The sequence below is a fragment of the Trachurus japonicus genome, chromosome 17, assembly GCF_045865225.1.
Source record: "Trachurus japonicus isolate A0001 chromosome 17, Traja_1.0".
In the NCBI taxonomy this organism is placed as follows: Eukaryota; Metazoa; Chordata; class Actinopteri; order Carangiformes; family Carangidae; genus Trachurus; species Trachurus japonicus.
In genome coordinates this window covers 16,839,499-16,853,642 of record NC_140923.1, presented here as the reverse complement: position 1 = coordinate 16,853,642, position 14,144 = coordinate 16,839,499, and the positions used below count along the sequence as shown (strand labels likewise).

The 14,144-nt window shown below is 42.9% G+C and overlaps 1 protein-coding gene across 11 annotated transcripts in view; it reads right to left on the bottom strand.

Moving 5' to 3' along the window:
• pde1cb (phosphodiesterase 1C, calmodulin-dependent b) overlaps positions 1-14,144 on the bottom strand; it is a 101,531-nt gene that overhangs the window by 54,541 nt on the left and 32,846 nt on the right. For 3 of the 11 annotated variants that reach the window (XM_085805470.1, XM_085805472.1, XM_085805475.1), the window contains exon 4: positions 7,277-7,303. The exons of 4 other annotated variants lie outside the window; for them this stretch is intronic. In XM_085805470.1, coding sequence (XP_085661596.1) covers positions 7,277-7,303 — 27 coding nt within the window. Of the gene's footprint in view, positions 1-7,276; positions 7,304-12,461; positions 13,104-14,144 lie in introns of those variants that run through there. 4 more of the 11 variants (XM_085805479.1, XM_085805478.1, XM_085805481.1 and 1 more) reach the window with 4 other exon arrangements.

The following is a 14,144-nucleotide window of genomic DNA, read 5'->3' as shown; positions in this document are numbered from 1 at the left end:
GAGGTGGGCAAAGAGGGAGAAAAATAATCAGCGTAGAAGCCTTTTGCTGAAGAATGAATACTCGTGCATACAGTAACCCTCCTCTGATGTCACTTTTTACGATCAGCCAAGAAAGAAAAAAAAAAAAATCAATTTCAAAGTGATTTGCCTCATTGTGTGCAGCCACTGTTTGGCCTGAATGGAAAAATCAATCTAAAGCAAGATGTTTGTCTATACAGCACATGCATGTTGTTGTTGTTGCATGGTGGTGTACATCTGAGAGTGTGTTTTTTTTACTTTGTGTGTGCGTGTACTGATGCACAAAGTGAAACGTGTCCCTCAGCACCTGCACGGTTTTAAAAGACTGCAGCACGGTGTGTGAATCACGCTAACTGAGGCGGCTACCTGCAGGAAAAGAAAAGAAGCCTATAACCCACCTGATGTGGAGGGAGAGTGGAGAAAGAGGAGTCGGAGGGGGGTTGAGATCGGTTGAGAAGAATGTAATTAGCCCGAGCTTGGAGATTCGTTTGAGCTGGGCAATTACCCCTCTAATCATCAGGTAGTAGGAGAGGAGGAGAGGAGGGGATTGGGGATGGTGGGGGGGGGACGGAAGTGAAACAGAAACAGCAAGAGCGGGCACGACTGTCTAAAACCACAGCGAGAAAACAGCCATAAAAATCACATTTCCCCTCGAGAAAAGCCTGCGTGTAGTCACTTTACAATAATGAAGCCTCAAAAAAAACATAACTTCTCCGCTGCTTTTGGCTGCACTCCACAGAAAACACAGACTGATAAACTGATACACACAGGGAAGCAAACAAAAACCAGCCGCAACTCATCACCTCAACTAGAAAACAATTACAGAGGAAAGTGAGTCATTAATGGCTGAAATTGAGGCCGTTGAGCTGCACGGCCGTGTGTCAGTCTGAACTCCAACAGACTGGAATGAAGAACAACAGACGCATCCGTTCCTTCAATTGTTATCTATTTAAAACACCTAAGCCAATGCAGTAACTCAGTTTGGTTCTGTACAAGAGACCAGGTAGGTGTCACATCACGATCTGCTGCAGCCACACCACATGAATGAGCTAAATGTTTCTATTCATAATTACCTTTTGGGAATTATCGCACATTTCCGTATGTATTTTTGGTGAACTCATCAGTGGTAATAATTGTCTATTAGTAAGGGTTTTTCATCCATGCAAGAACTTTAATTATTTACTCAGACAAAAAGTAAAGTGCATCATTTTGTTTTGCATATTTAAAAAAAAAGGCCTGAGTGAAAAAAATAACAACCTCAAAAGTTTTCTGTGCTTGACTGAGGCACAAAAGTTGGTGCATCGATGAAACCAAATTACGACCCAGTGCAATGGAAACAGGCTTGGTGAATAAATCACGTATGTGTATGTGAGGCAAAGAAGCTTCTACTCCACTGAAGAGATGAAAAATAGCTACAAACAGGGAAAAAGAAAAACGACTTTGTGTGGAGTGACGGTGGTTTCTGACTGGTTGAAGTTTGATTTTCACACTTTTACCTTCCTCATCTCCTGCCTTCTTCTTCTGCATCGATGTGGAAAACTGCTGCTTTGCTTTCAATAAACCTTCTTCTTATATTAATCAATGGATGGAAATGCTTGTTGATTTACATTTTCTCTTTTGAAATTTAGTGACATTTGAGTGGACACCCGGCTACTGACTTGTTGTCACATAGGAAACAGATCAAATGTTTGGCTCAGCATGAAAATAAAGAATCATAATTACAAAAATGAACAATATGCTCCTCTAATTTTTTATTTTGAACTGATTAACAGTGCAATATCGTCTTTATCTGAGCTCATCATTATCTTTATTACCACTGTAATTGATGCTCAAGAGAGAATTATTCGTTTTAAAAGATATGATTGTGTTTGTTTCACCTCCGGTAAGTTTCCCCAAAACTTGCAGCGGCTGACGAATGGTGCTGAACTACAGGGAAAAAGAGACAGAGAGGCTCAGGGTAATGGCATCTGATGGACTGTTCTTGAAAGGCAGCCTGGAAGATTTGTCCCCTGATTACCGACATTAACCAAAGAGCTCAATTTTCCCTCGTGACACTAAGCCTGACGATATCTGTCCTCCTCTCCACTGCTCCTGCTCTTTCTTTCCCCTCTTGGTAAATGTGCTGCTTTTCTTCATTCACTCTTCAGTCTGTTGGTATTCTTATGGAAATGTGAAATCACTGTCCCGTTGCACCACATACACCTACCCTTTAAAGTATGTGAACCCTTCAGAATTACTACATAAAATCTGACAAGACACAAGTATAGACAAACACAATGTGCTTGACACTAAAAACTCACAAAAAACAACACACCCTTTGAATATTTACATGGCAGACGGAAAAAAAATAAGAAACTACTTGGGTTTAAAAGCTGGTCGAACCTCCTTTGGCAACAGTAAAGTGTTTTCTGTGGCTCTGGTTCAGACCTGTTGAGGTTCCTCCTACTGTACAGCCACATTCATAGGACTTCTGGAGCGACGTCACAGATGAGGGCGAATCAAAGCCTAAATCATCCACATACAAACACAGGCACTGCCCCTAAATCCCCAAATTCCCAAAACGTCTTGTACTTCCACATAATTACAAACAAGCACTCAGTGTTTGATGATCGGAGCAAAGTGGAGGAGACTGAACCACCATCATCCCTGCAATGCTTCCATGATCTGAACAAACACATTCAGCCAGTCCTGGGAGAGCGAAGCAAGACACAAAAACTCTCTCTCTCCCACACACACACACACACACACACATTGAACAGTGTTGGCAATGTGCAGCCTACATAAGGCCATTTAAGGCTGGATCCTTGCCTGGATCAGATGGCAAAACACTTAAAGCTTTTAAAAGCTGGGCTACAAGGAGTGACCACTGTAGCATATTTACAGGCTTAAGTAAAAGCCTGTTTCAGTCTTTCACGACTGGGAATACAAAGAGATACACAAGACACCTACTTGTTGCTTTGTTGGCAATATAATGTTCAAGTGGTCTTTCTTGGGTAATCAATGCCTTTTTCATAAATAGAAGAGAAAGTGGTGTTTTTTCTTTCTTTGTTTCTTGGCAAAATGCTCTAAGGAACATTAAGAAGTTGGAAATTAAGCAGATTTGTCAAAGGCGCAAACCTTTTTGAATCGATCATTCACGAAAAACATCATCTGACAGTAGAAATCCCAGCCAGACTTCACATTACCAGACTATTACCAGGGCCGTTGCTAGGAATTCTGGGGCCCCTGAAAAAATACTAAAGTGGGCCCCTGACTTTTCCACGTTTTTTCTTAGACTACGTATGTATTATAATTTTTTATTTAGCCTACTTTGTTTTGATGCTAATGCAGCATTACTATTATTAGTCAGGGTCTTATGCAGAATAATTCAGTCATACAAATATTAGACTAGTGGGGTTTTTTGTGGGCCCTTCTGGGCACTGGGCCCCTAGAATTATCATCACCTTTCTCCCCTATACAACGGCCCTGACTATTACTGTACAATTTCCCAAAAAACGTGCCAGTCTTCACAGGAGGTGTAGCCTACAGTAGCATGTTCAGTGTGTTAGTGGAGTATAATAGCAGCTATACGATGCTTCGTGTGCCGCCACAACATTGAGTGAAGGTCAACGACACCTTTTTTTGCAGCGCTCAGAGCCAAATATCATGGAGGATAACCCTGCAGTGTAAAAATAAGTCACATTTATGAGCATGTAAACAGCGTCAACAGCTGCTGTGCTGTGGCTGGGATAGACAATAAACAATAAACATGGCGGAAAACACTTCATCAACCAGCAAGGACCACAGCATCCACCTATAGTATAGCGTACCTAGCTAGCTCGCTACAGCTACACCAGTTGTTATTTCCGCCACCAACGCTGCTGCTGCAACCACAGGGTAGAAATGAGAAACCTGTTGTTCTCTCTACATCTGAGATAATGGTTTTTAGAAAATTAAGACATGTTTCGAGTGGTAAATCTGCCGTTATTGTGGTTCACTGTTCACTGCTGTGCCAGGATGGAAAGCTGACGGGCATAGCAACAGTAACCACAGGAGGGGCGGGGCTTAAAACTGTCATTTGTTGAAAGAGCAAATCATAATAGAAACAGGCAAAACTGTTGTTTTCCTACTACAAGCACCAAACCTATAGGCTACATAACAAACACAAACACGGGGCAGGACAAGAAAACCTTTTCTTATTCTTTCGCAGCTTCACTTTCTCCTCGTTTAACAGTCCTCTCTCCTCCCCCCCACCCCCCACCCCCCAGGGGAGAGGGGCTATCTCTCCCTCCATCTGCGTGCATGAGGGGTTGTCCTGGTGTGTCAGTAATGACAATGTCCCAGCGTTCCTCTCTGCCAATTAGCCCGGCCGTAATTACAAAGACACATATGGAGCTGTCAATCACCGGGCTCCTCCACACAGGAACTCACCCACCCAGCGGAGAGAGAGAGAAGGAGAGGAAGAGAGAGAGAGAGAGGGAGAAGAGAGTTTCCAACAGCTAGGCCTATGCCACACTGCAAACGACCACACACTGTGCCAATAAGTAGCATGAGGAGAGTTTTGTTCAATTACTCGAACTGTGCAGCAATCCCACCGTTCACAGGAAAATGCCATGAAGCAAAATTAGAGCGGCTTCACAGACCTGTTCTTGTTTTCTGCTTCACTTGTGGAGTAGTGATTATTTCCACATAAACTGTCTTTAGTGGTATTTCCGTCAACATGTTATGTTCTTATTTTTGAAATAATAAAAGAAAGAAATGTTGGACTTTGCGTTTTCTGTCGATTTCAAAGAATCAAGCTTGTGATAATCTACATTTTCCTTATTGTCAAATATCTAACAAAACAAGTATAACCCTATAGCCACAATCTGACGACAGTAGTTTATTCATCTGTGCCATAGAGCTTTACTTTCATATTAAAAAACTACTAAAACACATGGATGAGCATGAGCCACACTGTGTGATATCTTCCATCATTACCATGAACATATAACAATCCCACATACACTGTCCCACTGGAAATACTCACTACCAACTCAATCTGAATGAAAGTAATCAAACAAAAACATACTTGTTGACTGTATTGTGAGCAACAGTTGATCAAAAACAACGGCCTCCAGCTCTTTATTTCTTAGAATTCTTAAAAAGGTGAAAATATATATTGTTAACTCGTTTTATGTCAGCAGCAGCAGCAGCAGCAGCAGCAGCAGTAGCTCTTACTGGGCCCGGGGCTGAGGAAAGAGCTGAGACACAGACGAACACATTCTTGGTTTTGGTGTTTTGCCCTCAGCGGCGGAAACTGGGAGTTTCCATTAGCTCACAGGAAAAAAGTGTCACCTGTGTGGTGACACTTTTTCTACTCATCTGTGAGCTCAACGAGGTTGAAAATTAAAGGCTTTTTTTTTTATCCTGCGGTCCCTTTTGGAGTTGAGCTTGAAAATGTCTACCAGACAACCTGTGCTATAAGCAACAGATGAATGCAGACTACAGCACTGGACTTTGTTTTTGTTAAAAGATTAGCCAACATCAGTGTGGTTTGTTTGACACACATAGATGGAGCTGCTCACCGCAGGTTTGCTTGCTGCTTTCTGTGTTTGTTTGAACCTCTGTATGTGCAGAACTGTAATAAAAGCAGTGTCTCATTAGCCCACGTCATCTAAGCATCAACTGGGTATGACACTCTGATGTAATCATTCATAAAGTGCAATGGTTACTTTAAAAAGCTAATGTTACCATTGTTAAAAAGCCTAAAACGTTGTACAGCATATACGTAGAATTCTTGGGCAGTAATTAGTTAGGCTTTATTTCATCGTCCCAAACTCTGAGAATAAGTTATTAGCCTCTACTGTATCTATAAAAGACCAAATCCTTCATTTTTAATTAGACAGCTACCAACAGACACTGATTCACACAGTTTATGTTATTTGTCAGGTGTAGATTACCTATGATCAGTGTTGGGCATGTAATTTTTAAAAAGTAATTAGCTATAGTTACTCCTTACTTTCCCCTAATAGTAACTATAAAAGTGACTAATTACCAGGAAATGTAACTATTGGATTTGTTTCTCTCTCTTTTTTTAAGTATATGTTTGGGCTTTTTATGCCTTTATTGCATAGTATAGTTGAGAGAGACAGGAAATGGGGAGTTAGAGTGAGGGGGAATGACGTGCAGTAAAGGGGCGCCGAATGCGGGATTCGAACCAGGGCCAACTGCAGCAAGGACTGTAGCCTCTACTTATGGGGCGCCTGCTCAACAAACTGTGCCAGTGGAGGGTACGACATCACCGCTTCACAAAAGATCTGTTTTGGGCGTCTACACGAAATCGCTGGGGAGGCGATTTGAGATTTTCCCACTTTGATCTCAAAATGGGTTCATACGCAACACACTGGAAAACAAAATAAAAGTTGTTTTTGTCATTTTCAGGTCTGTTTTAACATCTTATTTGTACAGTCTCTTGGGTGCTAAAAGCAATACGACGTGTCCTGTGCATCAGGAGAAAATGATCACAGGGGAAGCCGAGATGAATAATGAAGGACACTGACAGCATGCCTCAGATCAATACAGAAACATCTCTAACAAATGATACTTTAATCTACGTTATCCATTCATCCAGTGGCATTAATTAATCCCTGCTTTCACCCTCGTAAATAAATGCACTCAAGTCCCAGTTAATGGAGAGCCTGATTTCCCCAGAGCATCTCCAACACAACTAAACAAATGAAAGTTTCATAATGACAAAGATAACACGCGTGGCACTCGGGTTGTTTGTTCGGCTTTCAAGTCCTCTGATGTCTACGAGTCCCCAACATCTGTCACCATAATTTCTATCCATTAGAGTGCCAGTTATCTGGTAATGACGATGAGCTGACACTTGAATCGAGGCGAGACAGGCAGAGGGATCTTTGTGAATGCATGGTGTGACACTGGTGTTTCACTTGTTTGACTGAGATTTGAGACCTTCAGAGAATGGAGGTGGAGAATAATGATAATAATCAGAGCAACAAAAACAACTTTTATTCAAACGGCACTTTCATGACACAGTTACAAAGGGTTCCTTCCCAAGGCAAGACACAATGAATGAATGATAAGGGAAGATAGCACAGAGGTGGGAGAAGGTCCGTGACGTCCAGTGATACAGAGAGGATGGAGGAGGAAGAAGAAGAAGAAGAAAAGGAAGAGGAGGAAGAGGAGGAGGAGGAGGAGGAGGAGGAGGAGGAGATGGGGATGAATGAGAGACAGGGAGAAGGAGGAGATCCAGGGTCCCAGCAGCAAGTCTTACCTCTGGGACGTCTTCTTGTACTTTCGCCTGGCAGAGAAAAGAGACAGAAGGATGGTGAGGCATCGATTAAGCAGTTTCTCTTGCTATCATGGAAGTTAATAAAGAAAAGACGTTGGGTCTCATGCAAGAACCACTCGCACAAATCATTTCACTCTTGTAAAAGAATTGGTTGAACTCACCAAAGTCTTACTTTTGCTCTCTCACCTGTTTCATAATCATCTACATGTAATGTCTGCTTTTAGTCTCAGCTCATCTGGAGATGAAGTTTGATTCTGAAATAAGATGGCTAAAGTAAACTTTATGCTAAAGTGATATTCATGGATTCTCAATCTGAGAAACAGAAAGTCCCTTCACCCCAACAGCTGCCTCAGGGTCTATGTCTGGGATCAGTGAAACATCAGCTGGAGCTGGTTTCACAGAGACACAATCCGACTGAATCTGACTGAATAAACAATCTGACTTCAGACAGACATCTAAATTAATCTGTTGCACAGAACAGTTAAATTCTGGACTGTATCTTTTTTTTTTAATTTTATCTCTCTCAACAATGTCAACAAAGTCATGAATAAGATTTCTTGTTTTGTTGTTGTGAGGTGCTACTTCTTAGGACCAGGGCCAGTGTTACCAAGGTGTCATTGGTCTTGGACCTGGGTTTGCCTGGAGGTAATACAGTAAAAGTCTTTAGATATCTTTATTTTTCTGAAGCAGGATTAAACTTGTTTTTACACTAATCAATGGGCCAAGTAAAGACTAGATCAACACTACAGACCAGTCTGAAATCTCTGTGGTATCTCAGCCACGTCTCCATGGCTGCCTCTCATCTCGTCTTTATTTCTGTCACAGTGGCAGCTTGATATTTCCTAATTGTTTAGGGAGCCCCCTGTTCAGCGGCTGACACTGGTATATTTAAGTAGCGTTTGTAACTACTGATGTCTGACAGCGAGGTGTGAAATTCTTCTTTTTATTCTCGGTTAAACAATGTCACAGACAAAACCTGCTCACAAATATGAAACAATTACGAGGCGGTGTCAACGATGAAAACGATCAGATCTCACTAACACACCTGCCCTCACATGCACAGGTGGCACTCACTGGGTTGAAATGAGTGATTTCAGAGAGCTTTGGTGAATCCAACTCACAACGGCAAGAGAGTTTAAGGATGAGTACAAAGCTGTTCCTGCATGAGCTCCAACAGGAACACACATTATGTCAAAAAACCACAAACAAATAAAAAGCAAACAGGTGAGTGCTGGCTGGATCAAATGTGAGGATTTATAGTAATTACATGTAAATAAGAAAAGGTCTTTTTGATTGCACTGTTTGTTTGCTTTTACTTCTCAGCAGTCATATTATCGAGTTGTGTGCACACACGCATGGCAAATTTAAAAAGGAATGCAAATGCTAACAATCACTTATGCAGATTAGGGATTTAAGAGAGGCGTAATGATATGCAAAAACACAAGGATACACACACACACACACACACACACACGCATGCACACACCACTCCACCCCGTGACATCCCACCTACTTCACTACTGCACACACACACACATACTGGAGACCTACACAGTCACAGTTAAAACACACCTACTATCAGATACTCTAACATTTGGCCTAAAGCACACCCACACCTCCATGAAGAGTTAACAGCATCGCTCTAAAAGCTACATTCATACACACGCACGCACATACACACACACACACACACACACACACACACACACACACTTCAGGCACTCATAGTAGCCAAGTGGAGGGAGGGACGGACCCGCTGCCACTGGACTACGGACGTGGATTTAAATTCTAGTCAGGCGCAATTCACAGCACTTAGCTTGATTTGTTTCCCAATCGTTTCTGTGTATCAATCTTTCCTGGAGCTCAGCGTAAAAAAAAACTGCAAGCTAAGGAAGTTAGTCTCTGTAAAGAAATGTAGAGGGCTCCCCCCAAGATTAGCAGGAAGAAAAAAGATTAAATCGATCATTCGGAGTCCATCCAGCAATTAAAATTAAAAAGACATTAAGTATCACAGTCGGGTGGTTGCCTTAAGAGAGCGCTGGGAATGTGAAGGACAAAATAGAAGAGTAGTTTTAATGGAAGGAGCGAGAGAGACAGACAAATAGAGAAAAACACACTAAATGAAAAAAGGAAATGATTTGATAAAGTAACAAGAAGGTCAGAGAGAAAGTATTGATGTTCCCTAGTTTCCTCACCTCCTCTTCTATCCTTTATCCCACCTTCTGCCCCTTCCCCGTCGCATCAAGCTCGCTTTACATCCACGTGTGTGTGTGTGTGTGTGTGTGTGTGGTTGTGTGTACGTGCCTATCAACAGCACAGAGCCTCTTCTAATTGGAAGGCTTTAATGCAATGTCCTCGGTATAATGAGGATGTGGGCTGGAGGGGGTCATGGAAATTCCAGGAATTATTGCGAGCGTAAAGGTCACAGAGAAAATATCGAGGGAAATGTGACCATAAGTAAATTGAAAATTTAAGGCTGTTTTTTTATTGGCCGGCTTATATTTCTTGGACAGAGGTGGAGGAAGGTAAACTGTCACCATATACTCCATTACAAGTAAAAGTCCTGCACTGAGAACAGAAGTAAATACAGATAAATGCAGACTTTTTATTCCTTGTGAACAGATTTTTACTGCCGGTTTGTTTTGTGAATCTGATTCTTGACTATTTAATGTGTAACTCCATTATGGATTAATCCGCTGATTATTCCCTATCCTAATCAAGTGCCTGTTGAGTTTGTAAAGCTGCAGAGAAGAGTCTTCAGTCACCAAGAAGCAGCAGCAAATCTTCACTCTTGAGAAGCCGAGGCCATGAAATATTTGGATTTTTACGCAAGAACTTGACCATTTAAAGAGTTTCTACCAGTGTTTTTGGGGTAATCTTCTTATATTTCACTCAGATCATCAGATAGAGTCATCAGGCGGTCAGCCGGCCACCTTGATCCTCCTTGGACCAAATCTAAGTTGCCCTTAAGGGAGCTCTCTGTGATGAACTGTTGATCAAGTGATTAAATAATTCATTGATTTCCATTAATCAGTGGGTGACGCAGAGGTCGGGTCCGTCGCAGTGATCTAATTTATTAATGGAAATCCATTGGAATCCATTCACTGATGCAAAAACATAAAGGGGCCATTTGTCAGAGGGAAGTAATAAAACACAACGCGCTGTTCACTCCTTGATCTGTGGCCGTCACCGGGCCGCGGGCTGCGTCACTGAAGGTTGACGGAGGGAAAACAGTCCAAAGTAAATGCTCTCCCCGCCTATCCAATGGATGATTGGTGTACTCTGTGGAGTATACGCTGTGCCAGAGAGAGTGCTGCGATAGCCATCCAGCGCACACACACACACACACACACACACACACACACACAAATCATACATCTGCCAAACAAATCTCCGAGGATAAGCTGGCAGCACATACAGTAAATGTCACCAAGCTGCCGCACACACTCTCAAACACACATCCAATCTATATTATACACATCAGCACAAGCACAGTCAACCTTTCCCCCATCACACACACATACACACACTCATATAGACGCACTGCATTCGATTCCTCCCTCTTAAACACACAACGTACGTTGGGTGACGCCTCAACATCTGTGGGGGCTGCCTGCCTGTCAGTTGGAGCTGCCTCTATTCAGACAGAGGCTCTTTGTGAGATTAAAGGCTAATGTGATCTCTGACACGCAACAGGAGCCTCAGAGCAGCCAGCGGACTGCAGCCAGGCCAGGATGAAAAAACAATGAAGACAAAAAAAAAAAAAAGCAAAACAAAAAGTCCCCCCCTCCCCTTACATTCATCTGAATCTCTCTCCATCAAATATCCAAAATAAAAAATTGCTACGATGGGGGAAATTTGTGTCAGTGACCAAATGGAAAAGACAATGAAGCCGCCCTGAGGGAAGTGAACGTGGCAGATGATGAAGGTGGAGGGGAAAAACCACAGGTCGGCCTCCTGAAACGGAAACAATGACTAATCATTGAACAAGAGAAATACCAAAACAAAGATAAATGAGAATGATGGGAGGAGAGGAGAGGAGAGGAGAGGAGAGGAGAGGAGAAAAGAGGAGAGGAGAGGAGAGGAGAGGAGAGGAGAGGAGAGGAGAGGAGAGGAGGAGGGCTGATAGATGAACTCTTTAAAATCGTGCATGCTTCATTCACTCAGTCGTCGTCTGTGGTGCAGAGAGGGAGACTGGATTTCATTCAGACCTCCAGCTGTAACGTTAAAGATTTTTTTTTTATTCTTCTAAACACAACCCTCCTAGCAACACCGCCGTCTCCTCCCCCTGCTGAGTAAGAATGATGAGAACTGAAAATGGATGAGAGAAATTTCCCACTTGAAGCTCCATATAAACTGCATGGGGCTTTTCTCTCAGGGCGAAAGGTCGTAGAGGTGTTGATTGGTTGGTGGATGTGGAGGAAGTAATATTATTGTGTATATTATATCATGTATTGGGTGGGTAGTTAGAAAAAGAAGTGAAGGAATGAGGAGGAATGTGAGGTTTAGGAGGAAAATACAGTACGGGTGCAAAAAAGACATTTCTGGCTCACACAAAAACACAGATATTCAATCATTTGAGTCCAAAGGTGATGTCTTTGAATCAAAATCTTACATTGACAACAGGTGTTTGTTGAAAAAAAACAGCACCAACATGCAGAAAAAAAGAAAAAGTAGCTAAAAGGGTTAAATAATGATATTTTGTGTGACCGGCGCTCTTTGCTCACTAATTCAGTTCTGATGTTTCCTTTTCTTTCCTCACCCTGCAGTAAAGTCAACAAACCATTCAAAACAGTTCAAAGGAGCTGTTGTGTTTGGTTTGAGCAGCTACACCATCTCCACACACACACACACACACAGACACAGACACACACACGCTGCAGGTGACACACACTGTAAACAACACGAGTGTGAGATGAACGAAACCAGACTCGTCTTATGACACCCAAGCTCTCGAGTCCTTCCTGCACGTTTGTGTCAGAATTGATCTGCGATACATCACATGTCACTTTTATACACACAAACATATTGAAGTCCTTGTCGAAGCATGTAAGAGGGTGTCACACTCACACACATACACATACAGACACACACACACACACACACACACACACATCCCTGCTTCACACAGACACTTGTTGAGAAGAGTAAAAGTGGATATACTCACAGTCCTCGGAGCCTGAGCCAAATCTTTTCAATCTGTTCCGGCTGGAGATACTTCAGGGCCGTGCTTTCAAACTCCTCGATCTCTTTGGTGGGAGACTCCATGTCAGAGACTCTCGGACGTGTCAACAAGAGATAAATAAAAAAAAAAAAAGTTTAATCCCTCTCAAGTGCGAGCTGTGAGGAAGAGACCACGGCGAGCAGGGAGAGGGTTTTGCTGTGATGATGGACCCGGGACGTGACCAAGGTTTTCCTCTTTCTTCATTCACACTTGCGCCCACAGCTGCGACAAACCGGCCGTCATCCTTCCTTTTCCCTTTTCCCTCTCTCTCTCTCTCTCTCTCTCTCTTTCTCTCTCCTGTCCTGTTTATGTGTGAGAGAGTGTGTGACTGAAACTCAATAACAGTGCAGCGCGGCGCTCAAGTAGCTGTGACAGTGGTGAAACAGCTCAACTGCACCTCTCTCTGTTCTCTCCCTCTCTTCTCTCTCTCTCTCTGTCTCTCTCTCTGGTGTCTCTCTGTCATTCGCTCACTCCTCTCCCGTGTGAGCACAGGGGTCCTGGAGCCGTGCCATGCTCTCCCAGCAACAACGGGATGCAGACGGCAGGGCAGCGCAATCCGGGATTAACGCTCACTACCGAGCTCTCCACACACACACAAGAGGGAGGGAGGGAGGGAGGGAGGGAGGAGAAACACCAGCAGTCAAAGAGAGGGAGGAGTCTGGCTGATAATGAGAAACCGTGCACTGGAAAAGCAGGGGGAGGGAGGGAGGGAGGGAGGGAGGAAGAGGGGAAAGACTGAGGAACAGGAGGACGAGACCTTTAGGAGACACGCTGCAGGTGTGAGGGAACTGGATTAGAGAAATAAAACCTCTGCTTCAAGAAAACATCTCCAACATGACCTCTCCTCGTGAGGCAACACGGCCTTTCATTCATTCATTCATTCGCTACTTCACACACTTACATGCATGTGCTTATCTCAATGAGGAGGTAAAGGTAAATGTCATCAAGGCGAACACCGACTACATCAGAGGGTGTACTGTAGATCGCCCGACATTTCGATCTGTGCTAAATTCCGATGATACATTTGCTGTACAACGTATTAAATGTCAGGCTGTGGAGGATTAGATATCGTGCAGACACAGTGCATTGACACCGATTTGGCTGAGATTACTCTGATCCACTGGAGCGCGTTCACTACAGCCCCATATTCTATCACCACTGCAGCACATACACATTACTCTCTATTATTCTCCTTTTTCCTACTTACAACCCACCACAGCGTCCAAACAAAGTGGAACGGTGCTGTCCTGTGCATCTGTATAGGCAAACACGTCCTCTCTGCTTCATTTGATTGGATAATGCAGCGGTTTTGGAGGCCAGTTTCAGAATTAGGATTATTTAATAATACCATTTAATACCATATAAGCCCACCATAACCCATGTATTATATTCTTTCTATAAATAAAGCTCCATCACATAAAAACTCAGCAGGCGTTCAGTGCTGAATGTTCTGACGTTTTTATTCTCAATAAACTGTATAATACATTTTTTTTAACAGCAGGGCCAGCTCCCCCAAAATTATTGATCTCACTTTCAACTTCTTTCGGTCCCCTAAGATAAAATAAACTACGCATCTCTCTACTTCCTCTCCTTGTTGTTTTTCTTCTTAGCTTACTCATAGCTCAC